This window comes from Prunus persica, chromosome G5 (genome assembly GCF_000346465.2).
Source record: "Prunus persica cultivar Lovell chromosome G5, Prunus_persica_NCBIv2, whole genome shotgun sequence".
NCBI classification, from domain to species: Eukaryota; Viridiplantae; Streptophyta; class Magnoliopsida; order Rosales; family Rosaceae; genus Prunus; species Prunus persica.
In genome coordinates this window covers 13,977,491-13,995,323 of record NC_034013.1, presented here as the reverse complement: position 1 = coordinate 13,995,323, position 17,833 = coordinate 13,977,491, and the positions used below count along the sequence as shown (strand labels likewise).

The 17,833-nt window shown below is 36.0% G+C and overlaps 3 protein-coding genes across 6 annotated transcripts; 2 read left to right on the top strand and 1 right to left on the bottom strand.

Annotated features, from left to right (window-relative positions):
• Window positions 326-5,146, top strand: LOC18776710 (B3 domain-containing protein Os01g0905400). Of its 3 annotated transcripts, none has more exons than XM_020563435.1 (7): window positions 326-423; window positions 1,654-1,817; window positions 2,228-3,305; window positions 3,432-3,539; window positions 3,720-3,803; window positions 3,920-4,092; window positions 4,656-5,146. In XM_020563435.1, the coding sequence occupies exons 2-7, from the start codon at window positions 1,686-1,688 to the stop codon at window positions 4,908-4,910; spliced, it is 1,830 nt and encodes a 609-aa protein (XP_020419024.1). In that variant the 5' UTR covers window positions 326-423; window positions 1,654-1,685; the 3' UTR covers window positions 4,911-5,146. The 3 variants fall into 3 exon arrangements, with proteins under 3 accessions (XP_020419024.1, XP_020419025.1, XP_020419026.1); XM_020563436.1 differs by having other exon boundaries at window positions 3,920-4,065; window positions 4,656-5,144; XM_020563437.1 differs by lacking the exon at window positions 3,920-4,092 and having other exon boundaries at window positions 4,656-4,790.
• LOC18777126 (adenine/guanine permease AZG2) lies at window positions 5,129-6,938 on the bottom strand. The gene has a single exon (XM_007209821.2). The coding sequence runs from the start codon at window positions 6,916-6,918 to the stop codon at window positions 5,284-5,286; it is 1,635 nt and encodes a 544-aa protein (XP_007209883.2). The 5' UTR covers window positions 6,919-6,938; the 3' UTR covers window positions 5,129-5,283.
• Window positions 10,983-17,004, top strand: LOC18777351 (kelch domain-containing protein 4). 2 transcript variants are annotated; one of them, XM_007210243.2, is made up of 20 exons: window positions 10,983-11,242; window positions 11,709-11,795; window positions 11,919-11,987; window positions 12,104-12,236; window positions 12,338-12,384; window positions 12,494-12,580; window positions 12,794-12,855; window positions 13,219-13,261; window positions 13,395-13,475; window positions 13,564-13,680; window positions 13,752-13,857; window positions 13,977-14,040; window positions 14,425-14,467; window positions 14,602-14,862; window positions 14,955-15,116; window positions 15,315-15,443; window positions 15,838-15,984; window positions 16,184-16,270; window positions 16,458-16,526; window positions 16,627-16,959. In XM_007210243.2, the coding sequence occupies exons 1-20, from the start codon at window positions 11,111-11,113 to the stop codon at window positions 16,714-16,716; spliced, it is 2,016 nt and encodes a 671-aa protein (XP_007210305.1). In that variant the 5' UTR covers window positions 10,983-11,110; the 3' UTR covers window positions 16,717-16,959. The 2 variants fall into 2 exon arrangements, with proteins under 2 accessions (XP_007210305.1, XP_020420194.1); XM_020564605.1 differs by lacking the exon at window positions 12,794-12,855 and having other exon boundaries at window positions 12,494-12,590; window positions 13,182-13,261; window positions 16,627-17,004.

Sequence of the window (17,833 nt, the reverse complement as noted above, 5' to 3'; positions counted from 1 at the left end):
TAGGTATTTTCTGCTTCCAATCAGAACCATCTATTTTGGTCAGAATAATGGGAAGGATACACTGCAGGCAATAAGCCAATGCCTTGACCACATTGCTTTTTGTAGTTTAAGCTTTTCTTTTTGAGCTGGGCCAGTTTCACGGGCTTGCATAAAACCCAAATCCAATGCCTTGACTTTTGTTAATATGAAAACCAAGCCACAGTACTACCACACGTGGACATCGTTCGTTTCATGCGACACTGCTTGACCCAAAAAACGAAACAAAACAAAAAACAAAAAGAAGAAGAAGCTTAATAATGAGTGTGACTGGTGAGTGGCAAGCTGAGCCCTCGCCGGACCTTTCAAAGACAAAGTTTTTCAGAGAGGACTGAACCCAAAATCACTCAAAAAGTCTTCTTTCAAAAGAGCTTCTTAGTACTGTTGGTAAGTATGCTTCACAATTTAGCTCACTTTTGTTCTTGCAAACATTTATCTGTAAGTGAATTTAAGTGCTTTGCTAAATAGAATAAGGGATGTTTATACTAATACTAGAATCGTGTTTGTTTACTGAAAAAGGTCCTAACTTTAAGCGAAAGAAAGTTCCTTTTTGGATTTCTGGTACCATACATGTTTGTTTTAGTCATGATCGTGAAGCTTTGAAGGTACATTGCTTATTTTTTTTCTTGCAAAAAATTATTTGTTAGTGAACGTTATCTCCCCACAAATATTTCTTGATCTCCCTCCCCTCCCACCTCTCTGTCTTCTTTTTTTCTCTTTCTCACTCTCTCACACACACACACACTCTCTCTCTCTCCATGGGTGCTCTTGCTCCATTATCTCCTTGCATTCCTGATGAGGATGATATTTTGTTCAAGAACGCTGTTGAGGTGCAACATATATTTTTTGTTCATTATGTTGCTTAAATTGGTTCCATCCTTCGACCCGTTTCAAAAAATTTGATGCTCTTGCTCCATCTCTCCTTGCATCTTTGCAGCTTATTAAAAACCTGGATTTTGTCGGCATTTTTTTCTTCTTCATATGATATTATGTTTGTATCTGTTATGGGTTTTCAAATTTTGGGGTTGTTTTTGATGAAATTTTTTTGGGGTTTTAGTGTGACGTGTGACATGGAGAGAGAGAGAGAGAGAGAGAGAGAGAGAGAGAGAGAGAGAGAGAGAGAAGAGGACAGAGAGGTCTGAGGGAGATCAAAAAAATTTATCGGGGAGGGGTTGGGGTTTTGTTTTCTTTGCGGATTTGTTGCTTGCTTTGCTGGATACTTCTTTTTCCATTTAGGATTTTTTTAATTAATTTTGTATTTTAACCGCTAATTTTTCTTTTTCTAAAACCTTTTTCCTTTCTCACGTGAATATGTGACATTTTTTTACAGAAAATGGGATGGAGTTCAAAAATCTAACGGTGAGGGGGAGATTGACTTATTTTATTTAGTTAATTTTCCGAAAAAAAGTAACAAGGGGCAAATGGACAATTTTGTGATAGTTCAGGGGCAAAACCGCAGTTAACCCTTAAATTTTTGAAGCATTGCATGCTAGTTATTTTGTTCTTGAGCTCTTTGAAATAATCTCCTTTGAGGTTGTACTTCTTTTTCCCTTCTTTGAATGACATTATTGTGTCATTAGAATACCGTAGTAATTTATATTTTTTTATTTCTTTTAGTGGTAAAAGTATTCAACAGAGCAAGAGAAGAGATGGATGGCAAGGTAGCTTGTGTAGAATGCACTCAGAAGTGTTTGCTGGATCATGGGAACAAGAAGAAAGCCTCACCTGATGTTGCCTCTTTTTTCAAAGTCATGATTGGAGATCGGTTTTCTAAACTTTTGGTACGATAAATTGTCCTCCCTAGGCCCCTAAATCCTATTCTATTTCATTTTTTTCTCTATAACCCGTCTTTTTTTTAGTCTAGGCTTTATATTTTATGAGCTTACTAATTAACGGCTTCGAGATGATAAACAAATTCGATTGTATCTCTTCTTTTGTGGAGATGACATTCCCATTGGAAGTCCTTATTTAAACATCAATATTACTCTGTATTTTTCTTTCTAGAATTATGTAAACTATGTGATGTAGTAGACTGTGGACAAATTCCTGCAAAAGCTTTAACTACTTTTTCTTTTTCTCACGAATATGATTAGTATACGACTAGTAATATGTAATTTCTGCAGCTCCCTTTTTTCCCCTATGGTGAACTAGAGATTGCTACTTCTAAGCTGACTCCATTATCTTGTTGCAGTTCTTGCCTCCTAAATTTGCTCCTACTGTGTCAGCATTGGTTAATCAAAAAGCTGTTCTTGAAGATTCACTGGGGCTGCAATGGGAAGTTATAATATCCAGAATTAATGGCTCCCTTTCTCTTAAACAAGGATGGAATGCATTTTCATTAGACCATGATCTAAAGATTGGAGAATTTCTGATCTTCAATTACATCACAAGTTCACATTTTATTGTTAAAATTTATGACAAATCTGGGTGTGAGAAACTCAACTTTCCCGAGGCCATAAATCAGAAGAAAAGGACAAGGGATAACAGAAAGTATACCTTCAAAGCTGGTCCGAGTCACACAATTGATAGAAGTTCAATGAACAAACGGGATTCAAGAACCTCTGTTGTGCATGGCTCAGATGCAGATATAGGTCACCACCTGCACGAGATGAATGACACGGGGAAAGATCTAATTGTCACAGAATCAGCCCGTGATAATAGTAATGAAAGGTCAAAGCTCAATCCCAAAGAAGCATACATTGAAGAAATGATCTGTATGCTCGATAGAGACGTGGGGGACAAACAAGAAGAGGACAGAACCTATATTTTTGATTTGTCTGATTTTGAAATGTTGAAAAAGAACTCTGGCACTGGTGGAAGCCATGAAGTAACTGCAATGGATGAAACATGCACAGATCATGATGATTCATTACTAAGATTGAGAAATGGAGCTGGCCCAGTTGACAAAAATCCAGTGGCTAAAGGAGCAGTGACTACAGCAATTCCTATGGATGAAACATGCTCAGATCATGATGATTCATTGCTAAGATTGATAAATGAGGCTGGCTCAGTTGATAAAAGTCCAGTGGCTAAAGAAGCTGTGACTGCAGCAATTCCTTCGGATGCATCCAAGTTTGATGGGAGTCAGATAAATAACTCTTCTGAAACCAAAGTCCAAAATACAGCATCACCTTCTCATGAAGGTTTATGTATCTGCAAGACCTCTTGGCATCTCTTCCCAAAAGCTGCTTTAAAACCTGAAGAAAATGAGAACATCTCTAATATTTCAAACACAGCAATAAATAAATGCCTGACTGCTGATGGATCAGGTAAGACACAATTAAGTTCCATGCTCCTGTGTGTTTCTTTGTGGGTTTCCTGAGTGAATAATGTCTGTAGTATATGCAGCTTTCTTTATGTTCAGTATCTTCATTTTGTTTGTTATTTATTCTCAGAATCATTATCGGGCAATGAGGTGGTAATCTCCGGAAAGGAACATGATTTCATCGATGACAGTTGCCAAAGTGCTAACAAAAAAATTTCTGAAATTTCAGAGTCCTTTGGTATTCCCATTACTTTTGGATCCCAAATTTTTCATAGCATTCTGGCCTGTCTTCATTTCAGTTGCTATATGTCCCTGCACTATTGTTGGAGCATCTTTCAGTTTTTGGCTAAGTGCTGTTTAACAATTTGATTTATCTTATGTAATATTTCTGATAGTAAAAAATTGATTTGTTGAACAGATAAAACGATGAAGGCCATTAAAATAGAGTCTGTGGAGTTGACTTCAGATCCGTGCAGTCAGAAAATCATTCCACAAATAAATGGTAAAACTGTACTTTCACATCATTTTGTTAAGGAAAGCTCTGTTTGTGCATATGGATGCACGATAGTGTTTTGCTGTGCGCTACTCTGATTTAACTACAATGCAACTAAATTGTAGGGGAATCAGTAAAGGTTGTGAACCCGGTGTGTAGTAAGATTTCTAATATGATTAGAACAGGAAATGACTGTGCTGTTCCTGTGGTAAAATCTGAACCTGTTGATCCAGTCATAACCTGGCCAATCTCATCCAGTTTCTCCTGTCAGGTGAAAGCAGGCAGTCAATCTTTTCTTGTATGCTAGTTTTTGCACTGTATATATTTTGTCTCTTCTTATACGCATTGCTTGCATTGAATTTTAGTCCGGTTTTATATGATAGATTTCGTGATTGACCATTTGTTGGTATTGGTGCCTCCTTCACTGCATGCTTTTGTTTCAATAATCTTGTTAGTCTTCCAAATTCTGTAATTTCATTTTGTGAGAAAATTGCATCTGATAATTATACTCTTCTATAGAACGTTTCTATTCTCCAAGATATGCGACATATTATCTCTTCAGACTTGTGCTAGTTTGACACAATCTTGTAAAAAAATCAACCAATTGACAATTAAGTTTGACTTTTTAATCAATATATGGGAATTGGGACCAAAAAAGAAAAATCAATGTGGGACTTTGAAGACTTAGTTATCATTGCGTGCCGTATACATGTGCAGAAGGGCGCATCTGATAATTGTATGTTTGTATAGTTTTGCCCCTAACCCTGTATTCACCTTCCCCATGTTATCGTTGTTGACTGAATACCAAGTATTCTTTTGGTTTTGCTTAACTGGCTTTGCCCCCCTTGGATACTTTTGCAGGAGTTGCCAATGAGGTTGCCAATACGCATGACCTATAGAGGAAGGCCTCAAACGGATAGGAGGGTAGTTTACCTAAGAGATCCGGTAATGAGATTGTGGCCAGTCCTCTACATTGAAAGAAATTACTTCAAAACATTGGCAAGCGGTTGGGAAGCTTTCAGCAAGGCAAACAACATTCAACCAGGAGATGAGTGTGTTATTGGGATTGAAAATGGAGTTGAAGGCATATGCTCCGTCCAGATAATTAGCAAATGAGAGATTTAACACTTTTTGATTTGTATGTACGTGTAATTACTACTATTTTACCATCTCAATTACCATCTCGTGATCCTAAGAAAACTCTTTATGTAGAGCTGCAAAACCAGCACTTATGAACATGCATTAGGTTCTAAATGGTACAGCCTAGTTTAGGTGCTCCTTTCATGAGCAAGTAGCCCCCGCATTTTGTGTGTTAAGATGCCTTTACTCGTCTGTTACATGTGGTCTGAGCATTTGCATAAATTTCGTAAAAACGATGTTGTTCATGAAATATTAAAATTTGATAAACTACATCTGTACACAGCTGTTGCTTGAATTTTCCAACCCTACTTTTCTTTCTCAACAAAATTAGATTTTGACCTCAAACCCTTCAAATAATTTCATTTGCCGAGTCTACAGCAGCTGTAGCAGACACTTGATTGTGTTCTTTGACCACCATTCTTCTCATCTTAGCCAACCACTTAAGCAGCACCACCAAATAGTCATATAGATTAAGAGCAATGTAGAGCCCAATGCCACCAATAATCCCATTTGCTATAGAATAAGTAAGAGGCATGAGAAGCATGGTTATGAAAGCAGGCACAGCTTCCTTCATGTTTCCCCAGTTTATGTCCTTCACGACCTTCATCATCATCACCCCAACCATGACCAGCGAAGGGCCTATAGCCCATGGAGGCACACTAGACAACAGAGGAATGAAAAACAATGATACAAAAAAACATAAACCAATTGTCACTGCTGTTAACCCTGTTCGTCCGCCTTCTCTCAAACCGGCTGAAGATTCAACATATGTTGCAATGGGGGACACCCCCAATGCAGACCCCACGATGGTCGAGCCTGCGTCGACCAAGTATGCTAAGTACTCACCTTCAAAGCCTCCTTCATCATTCACAAACCCTCCCATTTCAGCCATGGTATACAATGTGCCTGTGGTGGCAAGCACATCAACATATAGCAAGGTGGCCAAAGCCACCCAAACCTCAGACCTATTGAAGTTGCTAAAGCTAACAGCTCCAGCTGTGGATTGAATTTTGTGAAAATCTACCACTTTCTTGAAGTAATTGTAACTTGTGTCACCAACTGGTGTGTTGGGAAAAACTGTCACATGTGTGCCCCTAAACCATGAAATAAGTGTGACAAAGACAATACCATATATCATGCTACCCTTAATCTCCTTGATTAGGCCATAACATGTAATTAAAAACCCAGCAGAACCCAGCCAGAATTTTGGGCTATGCATTTTTCCACCAAGGCACTCACCAGTTTGTGGGTTGGTATTAGCACAAGCTGTGATGGTGACCAATGTGGATGGGTCTGGTCCAACTAGGCCAACACCTTGGTGGATTTGCAAGCCCACAAAAGCAATGAACAAGCCAATTCCCGCTGCACAAGCAAGCCTAACAGGTTGAGGGATAAGCCTGGCCAGCTTTTCTCTGATCCCAAAAGCTGAAATTGCAAGAAAAACACATCCCTCAACTAGAACCACAGCTAGTGCAGTTTGGTAAGACATATTCCCAGTTCCATGAAAACCCACCAAGTTATAAGCCAAGTAAGCATTTGGGCCCATGCCTGGGGCTAAGCCCAAGGGCAGATTTGCCAAGACACCCATGGCAATTGACCCAATCATGGCTGATACAATTGTAGCAACAAGAAGGTCACTCTTGGTTTTTGAGAGGCAACTCTGGTACCCTTCATTGGGCTTGAGCATGCAATCCGCGGTGGCTGTTTGGTTTGCCGGAGCGGAGCAGTCGGCGATGGAGCACATGCCGCCGGAGTCGGCAATGATCGTGGCGTTGACGGTGATGATGTAGGCCATGGTGAGGAAAGTGGCTAAGCCGGCACGTAGTTCCTTGGTAAAACAGCTCTTTCTTGCTTCTAACTTGTAGTACTTGCCAACTTTGCTCTTTGAGACTCCATCATTTAACCCTTTCTCCAACTGGCTCCATGATTTGCCTATTCTTGTGAAGAACCCATTTCCCATTGTTGCACATAGCTCACCTCCCATCTCTCTCTCTCTCTCTCTCTCTCTCTCTCTCTCTCTGACGTACTCAATTGGGTGTGAAATTGTGTCTTATGCTAGGGTGGTGGTTACACATATACATATATAGATGTGCAACAAGATGCTTGAGCTGGCTAGAAAGGGAATCTTCGTAGATTATATTTATAAGAACTTGACCCAAAAAGAAGATATATTATAAGAACAAATGGGCACCATGCAGGGCTCGAAGTGCGAAAGCTGAAACTTAGGAAGTAGGGCGTTACAAGCGTTACCTCACATGGTCACTAGCTTTTTAGGATGAAATAAAATTTGTTTGGTTTGGTTTTGGGAGGGTTGAACTTGATAATAATAATAATAATAATAATAATAATAATAATAATAATAATAATAATAATAATAATATATAATTATGGCAACCTCTCTGTACTTCTGTTTTGGATATTAAAAAGGCAACTCACTACTACTACGTGACTTTCATCTATATTATTGATTCTTAAGATGCTAATTATGGTTTTAGACCAAAAAAACAAAAACAAAAACAAGTTGATGACTCTTTATACATGTGATGATCCAGTATATTGAGACGACTCTCACTAACAATCTGATATGAACAAATTGAATACAGATATTCGATAAGTTAAACAAATAAAATCATATATAATTTCCTAAATATTTTGAAGTGAAAATTGCTCAATTATGCCACATTAGAGTGTGTGCATCTAACTTAAAATTAATTGATAATTGGTGTAGAGGTTTAAAATCTTTAAGCACTATTGCAAAGCTTACAAATACTCTCAGCAGGTTCGATATCAGAAACTCGAAAAACTAGGTGAATATAAAAATGGCAAGTATAGCATAAGATTTGTAACTTGGATAACCACAAACAATTAATCTCTTAATCATGTCGCCTAATCATGCCCACCTAATTATAGTGACTTAATATCTTATGCTAGTAACGTTAACAAAACCCTAATTAATAATATTGCACATGGCATGCAACCATGCAGGAGTTGCATCACTAAATTTTATTCTTATGAAAATCTTATCCACCGATAAAATAAAATGTTATGAAATCTCTCCTCTAAATTTGATTTCGTTTTCGAAGATTTTAGGGTTCTGAAGGTGTCATATAGTCTGTTTTCTTATTTATAGATTTTATATAGTTTGTCATTAAAATTGTGGTTTGGTGACAAGTAGCTTCAAAAATTCCAAATTCAAAATCTTCAAAGGATCTCGAAATGTTTATTATACTACCATTTTTGTACTTAATGTTGGGGTTGTGTGACCTTAAATTGTAGCCAAAGGCACCAATCAATTTTGTGAGCAAAATTTGAAGTAAAAATCAAATAAGAATAAAAAAAAGATAAAGTATAAATACATTAAAAGATGTGTTTAACGCATGCAATTAAAGAAATGGAAAGATAATAATATTAAAAGGTACCAAGCCAATTGTCACTTGTTGTCCACTAGTTAAAAGAATCCACAAGGCCGGCCTCAAAAGGTTCAAACTTTGCACTAAAAAGTTTGTAGCCATGTAACTTGAAAACCATGAAAACAGTTTTACCAATCGCATGCGCAGAAACTGAAATTTTGGAAAGCATATGTTGAAACTTGAAACCCCAGTGGGTTCTCCTTTTGAGAGACGAGAGAGAAGAGAGAAGGTGAAGAATTTAAGACAGTTTTTAAATGAAAAAGACTGCAAATTTAGTGTTAGTGTTTGGCATTACTTAAGAAAAGGTATGAACGAAAGGAAGAGGCAACCATACTCAAATGTTCAGTCGTCCTCTTAAGACTAGTCATTTTTATGCATTTTAAACGAAAGTTAAGATGGTGCGGTGTTACGAATTCACTTAAATTATAACATGCATATAAATCTTAAAATTTGCGAATAACGAATTTTAAACATAACACATATGTTATAAACTTATTGTTAGAAGTTTGAATGAAATTCAAGGATACATTTGTCCCACATTGGTAGAAAGAAGAAAGAGTGATGTTGTGAGAATGTGAAGATAAAGAGTCCCACATTGGAAAGTTATGAAACCTAGCAAGGGCTTATAAGGAGTTGGGCTACTCCCCCCATTGCTAATTGATTTTGGGGTGGAACCTCAACTTCCTTCATAGTATCAGAGCCAGGTTGCCCACGTGTGAAAGCTCAACAGCCACATGTGCTCCACGTCACTCAAAATGTGTTGTCTACGTGTTAGGCTTGAAAATTCACTACACGTATGGGGGCGTGTGAGAATGTGAAGGTAAAGAATCCTATATTGGAAAATTAGGGAGAAATTTTTTTTAAAACAAAAAGGCACCCATTAGATATTTAAAGAGTATGGGTGCGCGGCTATACTATTTATTTTATTTAAAAGGAACCGTTTTATAGCGCCTAGGCGGCCCAATTTATTTGTTTCTTTATTTTTAAAAGAGTATAATCACGCGGCTATACTCTACAAATAGAATATTTTAAAAGTACAGCCGAGCGGCTATAATGTTAAATACCATAATCTCAAATTCTCTTTTCTAATTGCTTTAATTATTATTTACTTAGTGAATAATTAGTATTAAAGAATTTTATTAAATTCAAAATTTTAACAACTAAATACTATTTACTAAATAATATCATTTATAATGTTAATTAAAATATTTAATACTAATTATTCACTAGAGAAATAATAGTTAGAACATAATTACTAATGAAAGTAATTAAATCAGGCAAAGACATTATTTAATTGCAGAAAATAAATTTTAGAAAGGAAAAAAAAATTATTGACCTAAAGATACTAAGTTTATATTTATTTTTTTTGAAAACCCTCTTCCAATGAAATTTTGTCGGCAAAAGTAATTTCGTAAGGAGAGGTCTGCAGACCTGCCCCATGAAATTTCGTCAAGAGAGGTTGTCTTTTTTTTTCTTTTTAATTTTTAAAATTTAAAAATAGAAAATTAATTTCTTTACTTTTGTTTTTTGCACAACTTCTTTAATTTAATACATGTAATTAAGTAATACCTTAGCCTTTTTTAAATTACTTTAATTAGTAATTATTATTTTTTAGTGAATATTTAAATATTTTATGAATTTTATAAATTACTTGATAAATAGTAATTAATTATTTTGTGGACTTTGTTTTTTGTTCTTTGATATTAAATAATCGTTAATATCAATACGTGTATGATACGTTTGCTTTCATTATACCGAGTCTTTAAGACGTATAGGAAAAATGGAAGTATTATTGAAAAATACGTACATATGTGTATAATACGAGTATTAAATAGAAAAAAAAATGCTAAATTCTTTATATGAGTAATAACTCTGGAAAAGTAAAGAAATCAAAAGGAGATACTCTGTTTTTAAAAAAAAAAAAGTTTAAAAATTTCCCCAATTTTCTTTTACCTAGATAGGAGTAATTTATCGAATTATCCATTACTATTATTGATAGCATTATCCATTGTTTTTAATTTTTTTTAATAAATAGTATAGCCACACGGCTATATTGGGGTCCTTTTAAAAAAAATAAATAAATATTATAGTTTCACAACTATACTCTTTAAATATATTGTTGTCCTTTAAAAAAATATTATTTTTTCCTGATTTTTGTACTTCGATAAGAGTAGTTTAGAGCAATATTCATTACTATTAGGCCATTACCCGAGTATCTATTGTCCCTTTCTGATTTTTTACCTTTCCATAGTTATTATTTTCTCGTTTAATACTTGTATTATACACACACGTATGTATTTTTAAATAATATTTTTATTTTCCGTACACATCTTAAAGACTCGATAAAATACACATTTAAAAAAAACAAACATACTATACACATATTATACACATATATACTTATTTTTTTAAATATTGAATACACATTTTCTTTATAGCAAATTTTCAATAATAGACACAGTTGAGTTATACCCGTATTATGTTTGTTCCAGACGAGTCCGTTCCGATTAAGCGCTGGGCCTTAAGTTGTGTCCGGTTTTGGCCTCATCTTTAGAAAACGACAACGTGAGGTCGTGACTCGTGACCCAGTGACCCAGCTGCCCGCGGATTACTACCCCAAGCGAAAGACATCTCTCCGAAAACAACAGAGTTATTTATAGTGTCGCCCACATAGCTCTCTCTTCTTCCTCGCGCCGAGTCTGCTCTGAATTTAATAGTCTGAAAGACTTAGAGCTGCTTTGTGCCTCTTTGGCAGTGTTTCGAGAAATGGGGAAGAAGACGAAGAAGCCAGGAAAAGGCAAAGAGAAAACAGAGAAGAAAACAGCGAAAGCTGATGAAAAGAGAGCTCGCAGAGAGACCAAGAAGCTCTCGCCCGAGGATGACATCGATGCCATTTTGGTAATTTCATACTCGACCTATGCATATATATGTGTGTGTCATTGTGTGCTTGTTATTTAGAGTTATGGGTCAGTTGGGAAACTAAAATAGTCTGTGGAAGTTTTAAACAAATTCCTTACGGGTTTAATTGTTCGTTGTTGAATTTGAGATATTCGTAATTAAAGTTTATGAATTTGGTTTTTCTGGAAAAGCGTTGCATAAGTGAAAATGTAAGATGATATTTATGGGAAATCAGTTCAGCAATTTAGGGAGTGTTTTAGTGCAGAAACAAAGGGGTGCCCTGCTATCCTAGAAATGTTGTGCATTAAGAGCGATTGTTTGCTTTTGAAGTTCATACAGAGATGTTTGTGAACTCAGTTTTATTTTCTGATCTCAATGGTTACCTTTGAATTGGTGGCAAGATGAAATGGAAATGGAGGTGTTATTCGATTTTTGAATAATTTGCTATGCATTTGCTTTTCCACAGTTGAATATACAAAAAGAAGAAGCCAAGAAGAAGGAAGTCCATGTTGAGGACAATGTCCCAGCTCCGTCTCCGCGATCAAATTGTACGGTAATGACACACTTGAATTTTTTTAGCAATTTTCATTTAGTGGATTAGTCTTAGTTTTGTTTGTGAATGTATGGGTGCATTACCCCTTGTAAATCTCATATTTTGTGCTTGTTAATTGTGTAGCTGAACATAAATCCCTTGAAAGAGACAGAGTTAATCCTTTACGGGGGTGAATTCTACAATGGTAATAAGGTTAGGTCTTGATATTCTTTTAGAATCTATATGCTTTATTTGCTTTATATGAATTAATTGGAATTTTTTGTTTACCTAATGTTCACCTTGAGTTCTGATAATTTTTGTTGCTGCAGACGTTTGTGTATGGTGATCTTTACCGCTGCGATGTTGAAAAGCAGGAATGGAAGTTAATTTCGAGCCCCAATAGTCCACCTCCTCGTAGTGCACACCAGGCCGTGACGTGGAAGAACTATCTTTACATCTTTGGTATACTGACAAAATTTCATTTATATTTACAATTACTTGTGCACCACATGGACTTTTAATTCTTTTGCATCATGAACATGATTGCATTTGTTTGTCATTAGGTGGTGAGTTTACTTCCCCAAACCAAGAGAGGTTCCATCACTACAAGGTAAAACCTTTGAACTATTGTTTGTTGCAGACTGGGGTTTGACTTTTTAACCTACATATCATCATAGTTTGTCTTATTACAATGTTACCTTTATGTCTTCCTGTTATAGGACTTTTGGATGTTGGACCTCAAAACGAATCAATGGGAACAACTAAATTTAAAAGGGAGTCCAAGTCCACGCTCAGGTCATCGAATGGTAAATTCAGGTTGCTTTAGATTGACGTGTGCAATACCTAATTAGTATGGACTATGGAGTTGAGTTGTCTAATTTCCATATACCTGCGCGTGTGTGTGTGTTGAGACTGACATGACAACATTAGTCTAATCTTCATCTTACATACCTTTTTTTGTTAAAAAAAATTGTAAACAGAGATTTCTAAAAACATTTATGTTTTTGGTTATGTTACAGGTACTGTACAAGCACAAGATTATTGTTTTTGGAGGCTTCTATGACACTCTTAGAGAAGTGAGGTTGTTGATGGATTTTTATTAACATTTTGAAGGTTTCATAATTATTTATCTCATGATTTGGTGTTGATTTTTTATGTTGGCTTGATGCTCAGATCCAAAGCACCGTGTGAAATTTAGCTGCAAAGTTGGTTTTATTGTATCTCTTTTCTTTCCAAAAATTTCTGGACATATTTACTGTCCTTTAAAATACATTTTCTCTTTTATGGCGGGCTGATTTCACGGAGAGTGTATTTTTGAGAAGATTTCACAGAGATTGTGTTATGGGCTTTCAAGCAAATCTTTTTTATTAACTAAACTGGTTTTCATTGTGTATTGTTGCATGACAGTTGAAGTTGGGGTTGACCATAATAAAGTGTTGTGCAGGTACCATAATGATCTCTATGTATTTGACCTTGATCAGTTCAAGGTAAAGATATCTTCGCTGTGTCGCGTTAATCTAGTATATATGTGTGCATGTATATATACACACACACACACACACACACACACACGCACGCACATATATGTTTAATTAATACTTTTACGGCATTGCATTCCAGTGGCAAGAAATAACTCCTAGGCCGGGTTCCATGTGGCCAAGTGCCCGAAGTGGTTTTCAGTTTTTTGTGTACCAAGATGAGGTGAGTGATTCAGAATAACCTCATAATGTCTGTCATATCTTGACATCCTTGACAGCCTTGACCTTGTGGTCTCTTTTTGACATGACAGATTTTCTTATATGGTGGCTATTCCAAAGAAGTTTCATCTGATAAAACTGGCTCTGAGAAAGGAGTTGTTCATTCAGACTTGTGGTCTCTTGATCCTAGGACTTGGGAATGGAACAAGGTTTTTACTTCAAACCACTGTTTTCTTTGGTGACCGTTTTGTTTCTGTGTATTTATCAATGCATATTAAAGGTAAAAAAAAGCGGGATGCCTCCTGGACCTCGAGCTGGGTTTTCTATGTGTGTTCATAAGAAGCGAGCTTTGTTCTTTGGGGGTGTGGTGGACATGGAAGTTGGAGGTTTGTTCTTTCAATTGTACCTTTCTATTTTCGCTAGGCAATACAGTCCTGGCTTGAAGCTAGGACTGACCTTTTAGGGTAGGTGGATTTATTTTCCTTTTGTTCCTGGATGCATGCAGGTGATGTAATGATGAGCTTGTTCTTGGACGAACTTTATGGTTTCCAATTAGACAACCATCGCTGGTAAGCCCCATCTGAGGTTTATTTATCTATTTATTAACAGTTTGAGACTATTGTAATCATTGTCCATGTCCCTTAGTCTGCCCATTTTCTATGACCTTAATTTGTCTCTTTCAGAAGGTTGTAATTAAGTTCTGGTTACCTGTACAATCAGCTGCGATCTAATTTGGTTTTCTTGAAAGAGCAATTAGCATTTTGCAGTTTACACATCATGATTTGTTCCAGTGATAATATTCTCCTCCAAACCCAACTTGTCGCTCTTTTTCAGTTTTTTTTTTCTTTTTTTTCTTCCAGTGATTTATGAAGTTTAATTGTGTTTTAGGCAATGAAGTCTAAAGTGCAATAGTTCCTGCCTATATGTGAATCACAATTTTGTTTCTGGTACAGGTACCCATTGGAGCTACGGAAGGGGAAATCAACAAAAGATAAGGTTTGGCAATGTATAGATTTATAGCATGAATATGTACTGATTTCAGTGTTTTATAAAAGTCATTGATCTTTCACTTTTATTAATAAATAAAATGAAAGCAATTCATTTAAGACCCCTTGTTTTCATTTTTGCAGGTAAAAAAGAGTTCTGGACGAAAACGTAACGGTGATGATAAGATAAATTCAACTGAACCAGAGGGGTCTGTGGCAAATGACAAAGGTGATAATTCAGAGAATGATGAAGAAGCAGATGACTTGGAAAGCAAAATTGATGGTATATCAAATCAAATGGCTACAACCATGACTGGTGGTAATGGTGACTTAGCTGTCAAATCTGAAGGAAAGCCACAGGAATCTAGTGCTAATTTGGATTCACAAATTTCTGATATACCAGAGGTTTTTTTTAATGCTGAATTTATCAATTTATGTATCTTTCCTCAAACAGTAAAATGCATCCATTTGATTTATGAATTTGGCTATTTTGTCAGATAGTGAAGCCCTGTGGACGTATCAATTCTTGCATGGTTGTTGGAAGAGATACGTTATATGTTTATGGGGGAATGATGGAGGTTAAAGACCAAGAAATTACACTCGATGATTTGTATTCTCTTAATCTTAGCAAACTTGACGAGTGGAAGTGCATCATACCGGTTTGTAACAGATTGTTCTCTGTGTATAGATGTTCATACCATCTTGATATTTTTCAAATGTTGTATTGCCTTGATTGATCACTAGACATAACTGTTACTATTGCAGACTTTATTGTGAATAAACTGAGACAACTGGAAATCTTTGCTTTTGTTGAATTTCATTATTTTAAGCCTGAGTTTGCTTTTCCCTTTACCTAGGCATCGGGATCTGAATGGGTTGAGGTCTCTGAGGATGAAGATGAGGATGGAGATGAAGATGATGATAGTGAAGATGAATGCAATGAAGACAGCAACAGTGATGAGACTGATGATGATAATGATGAAGAGGTTTTTTTATTTACTCTATAATGTACATGTGTTTTTCCGTTTTTCAACAGTTAAGGGAATCCAGATTTTGTGGTTAAGATACACTTTGATGACTTTTTATTTGAAGTTTTGAATTATTTCTTCCTTTGGTATTCTGTCTGCCCTTTTTTCCTCCTCTCTATAGCTAACTCAATTTTGGAACAAAGGATTTTAAATTTAATGTTGCATACATCCTTGTATTAGCTATTTTGATTCTTTGTATATTTTGGTTTATGGGGTTCATGATACCATCTTATTTGATCTCTTGTATTTGGCCATGCCTGTATTACAATTAGATGAAAATCATTAGACTGACTTTTTGAAAAAGTAAAATATTGAGCTGTCTGTTTTGTCTTCACTTTTTATGCGTGCACAGGGTGGGAAAGATGGATCCCTTCAAATGGGAGATGCTGTTGCTTTAATCAAGGGCGAGGGAAGGGCTCTACGGAGGAAAGAGAAACGGGCCAGAATAGAGCAGATCAGAGCCAGTCTTGGCCTTTCAGATTCACAAAGAACCCCAACGGTGCTGCTTTTTAATCTTTTATTTCTATTTAAATTTTAAACTGTATTGCAAGTGTGAATAAAATAAATGAGTATAATTTATGGGTTGAACTTGTAGTTGTTTTGCTTTCACATTGTACCTGTAAGCCTACGTCTTTAGTTGTGCATTTTCTTCATTACATAACTTTTTCAGCTAATATTGCTGTATGTCTTATGTGAAGCCTGGTGAATCTTTGAGAGAATTCTACAAACGTACAAATATGTACTGGCAAATGGCAGCGCATGAACATACTCAACACACTGGAAAGGTCTGTTTCTTCCTTTTCCTCAATAAAGAAAACCCATAGTTTCAACAGATTTATCAAGGATAAAAATGAATGAAGAAACAAATAATAGGCTGCATATGGAGGAGGAGAAGTAGCTTCCTATTCAAGCTGTTTTCATATTTGTTTTCTTGTGCATGTGATGTGACATGGTGTGGCCTTGGCATCACAGGAGCTCCGTAAGGATGGTTTTGATCTTGCTGAAGCTCGATACAGAGAACTTAAACCAATTCTTGATGAGGTAACTTGTTTGGTTTGTGTCTCAAGGTTTATATAGGTTTTACTCCTGAGAATTTAACGAAGATAAAAATTTGACTTTAATGCTTCTATGTATGCTGCAGTTGGCCATATTAGAGGCAGAGCAGAAGGCTGAAGAGGCAGAAGCTTCAGCTGAAACTAGCACGAAAAAGAGAGGCAAGAAGAAACGATAACTGGTTCACAGTGACGGAACCAGCCGAAAAATTGGGGTGGCTTCTACCTAGAGGTTTCTCAAGGGGATGTTGATTTTTGGGGTGGGCTGCAGCACAGGCCAGCCGCCCCTTGGTTCCCAACCTGGCGGTTCAACATATGAATGTGCGCATACGCATATTGCTGCTGCCATATTGAGTATGTTTTAAGATAATTGTAGAATATGATTTCTACGAAAATTATGACAATGACCTGTTTGTGACAAATTTTTTGCAAGTTCGTGGTTTCCCTTATTAGTTCATTTTGCTTTTCCTATGTATTTATATATATATATATATATATATATATAAATCATTTCCTCAATATTCTTCAAGTTCATACAATGTTCAAAATGCTCTCGAATCGACAACACCAGAAGCTAAAACAATGACTCACACAAACCTTTCATGGTTACTCAAATGTTGTTAAACTAGAGGTATATGGCAACAACAGCCAATCACAAACACACGCGTAAAGCATCACAGCAAGAAAATAAAGGAAATCCGACCAAAAATTAAGAAAAAGGAAACTTACAAGCAAAGCAACAAACAACTGCATTAGACATTTGCTAACCATTTCTCTGCTGACTTTTCTTAACGACTTTGCTTCACATTCGTGTGCCTTTTGACCCCGTTTGGTTCACAGAACGAATTTGAGGATAAATAATTTTCCTTGTCATTTTCCAAAGGATGGGAAATAGAAGGTTCCTTTTTCACGTTTGGTAATGCTGGGAAAGTAATTGGGAGATATCACTTTATTTTATTTTTCATGTTTGTTTTGAGTAGGAATGGAAAACAAAGTTTGTTTAAATTTTCAATTATACCCATATTAAATCAAATAAAAAAAGAATGCATTTAATGATATATTGTAATTCTAAATTGTTAATGGGGACAAAATGTTTATTTGATATTGGCTCATTTTCCTAAACTTTCCCATGATGAGGGAAAACAAAACTCAAGTTGGGAGAATGACTTCTTTCCCCCTTACTTTCCCATGGCACAGACAACGATTTCTCATGCCCGGACTTATCAAACATTGCAAAGCAATTGATTTTCCATTCCTGAGTCTCCTTTCCTATGAACCAAATGAGGCCAAAGTCGA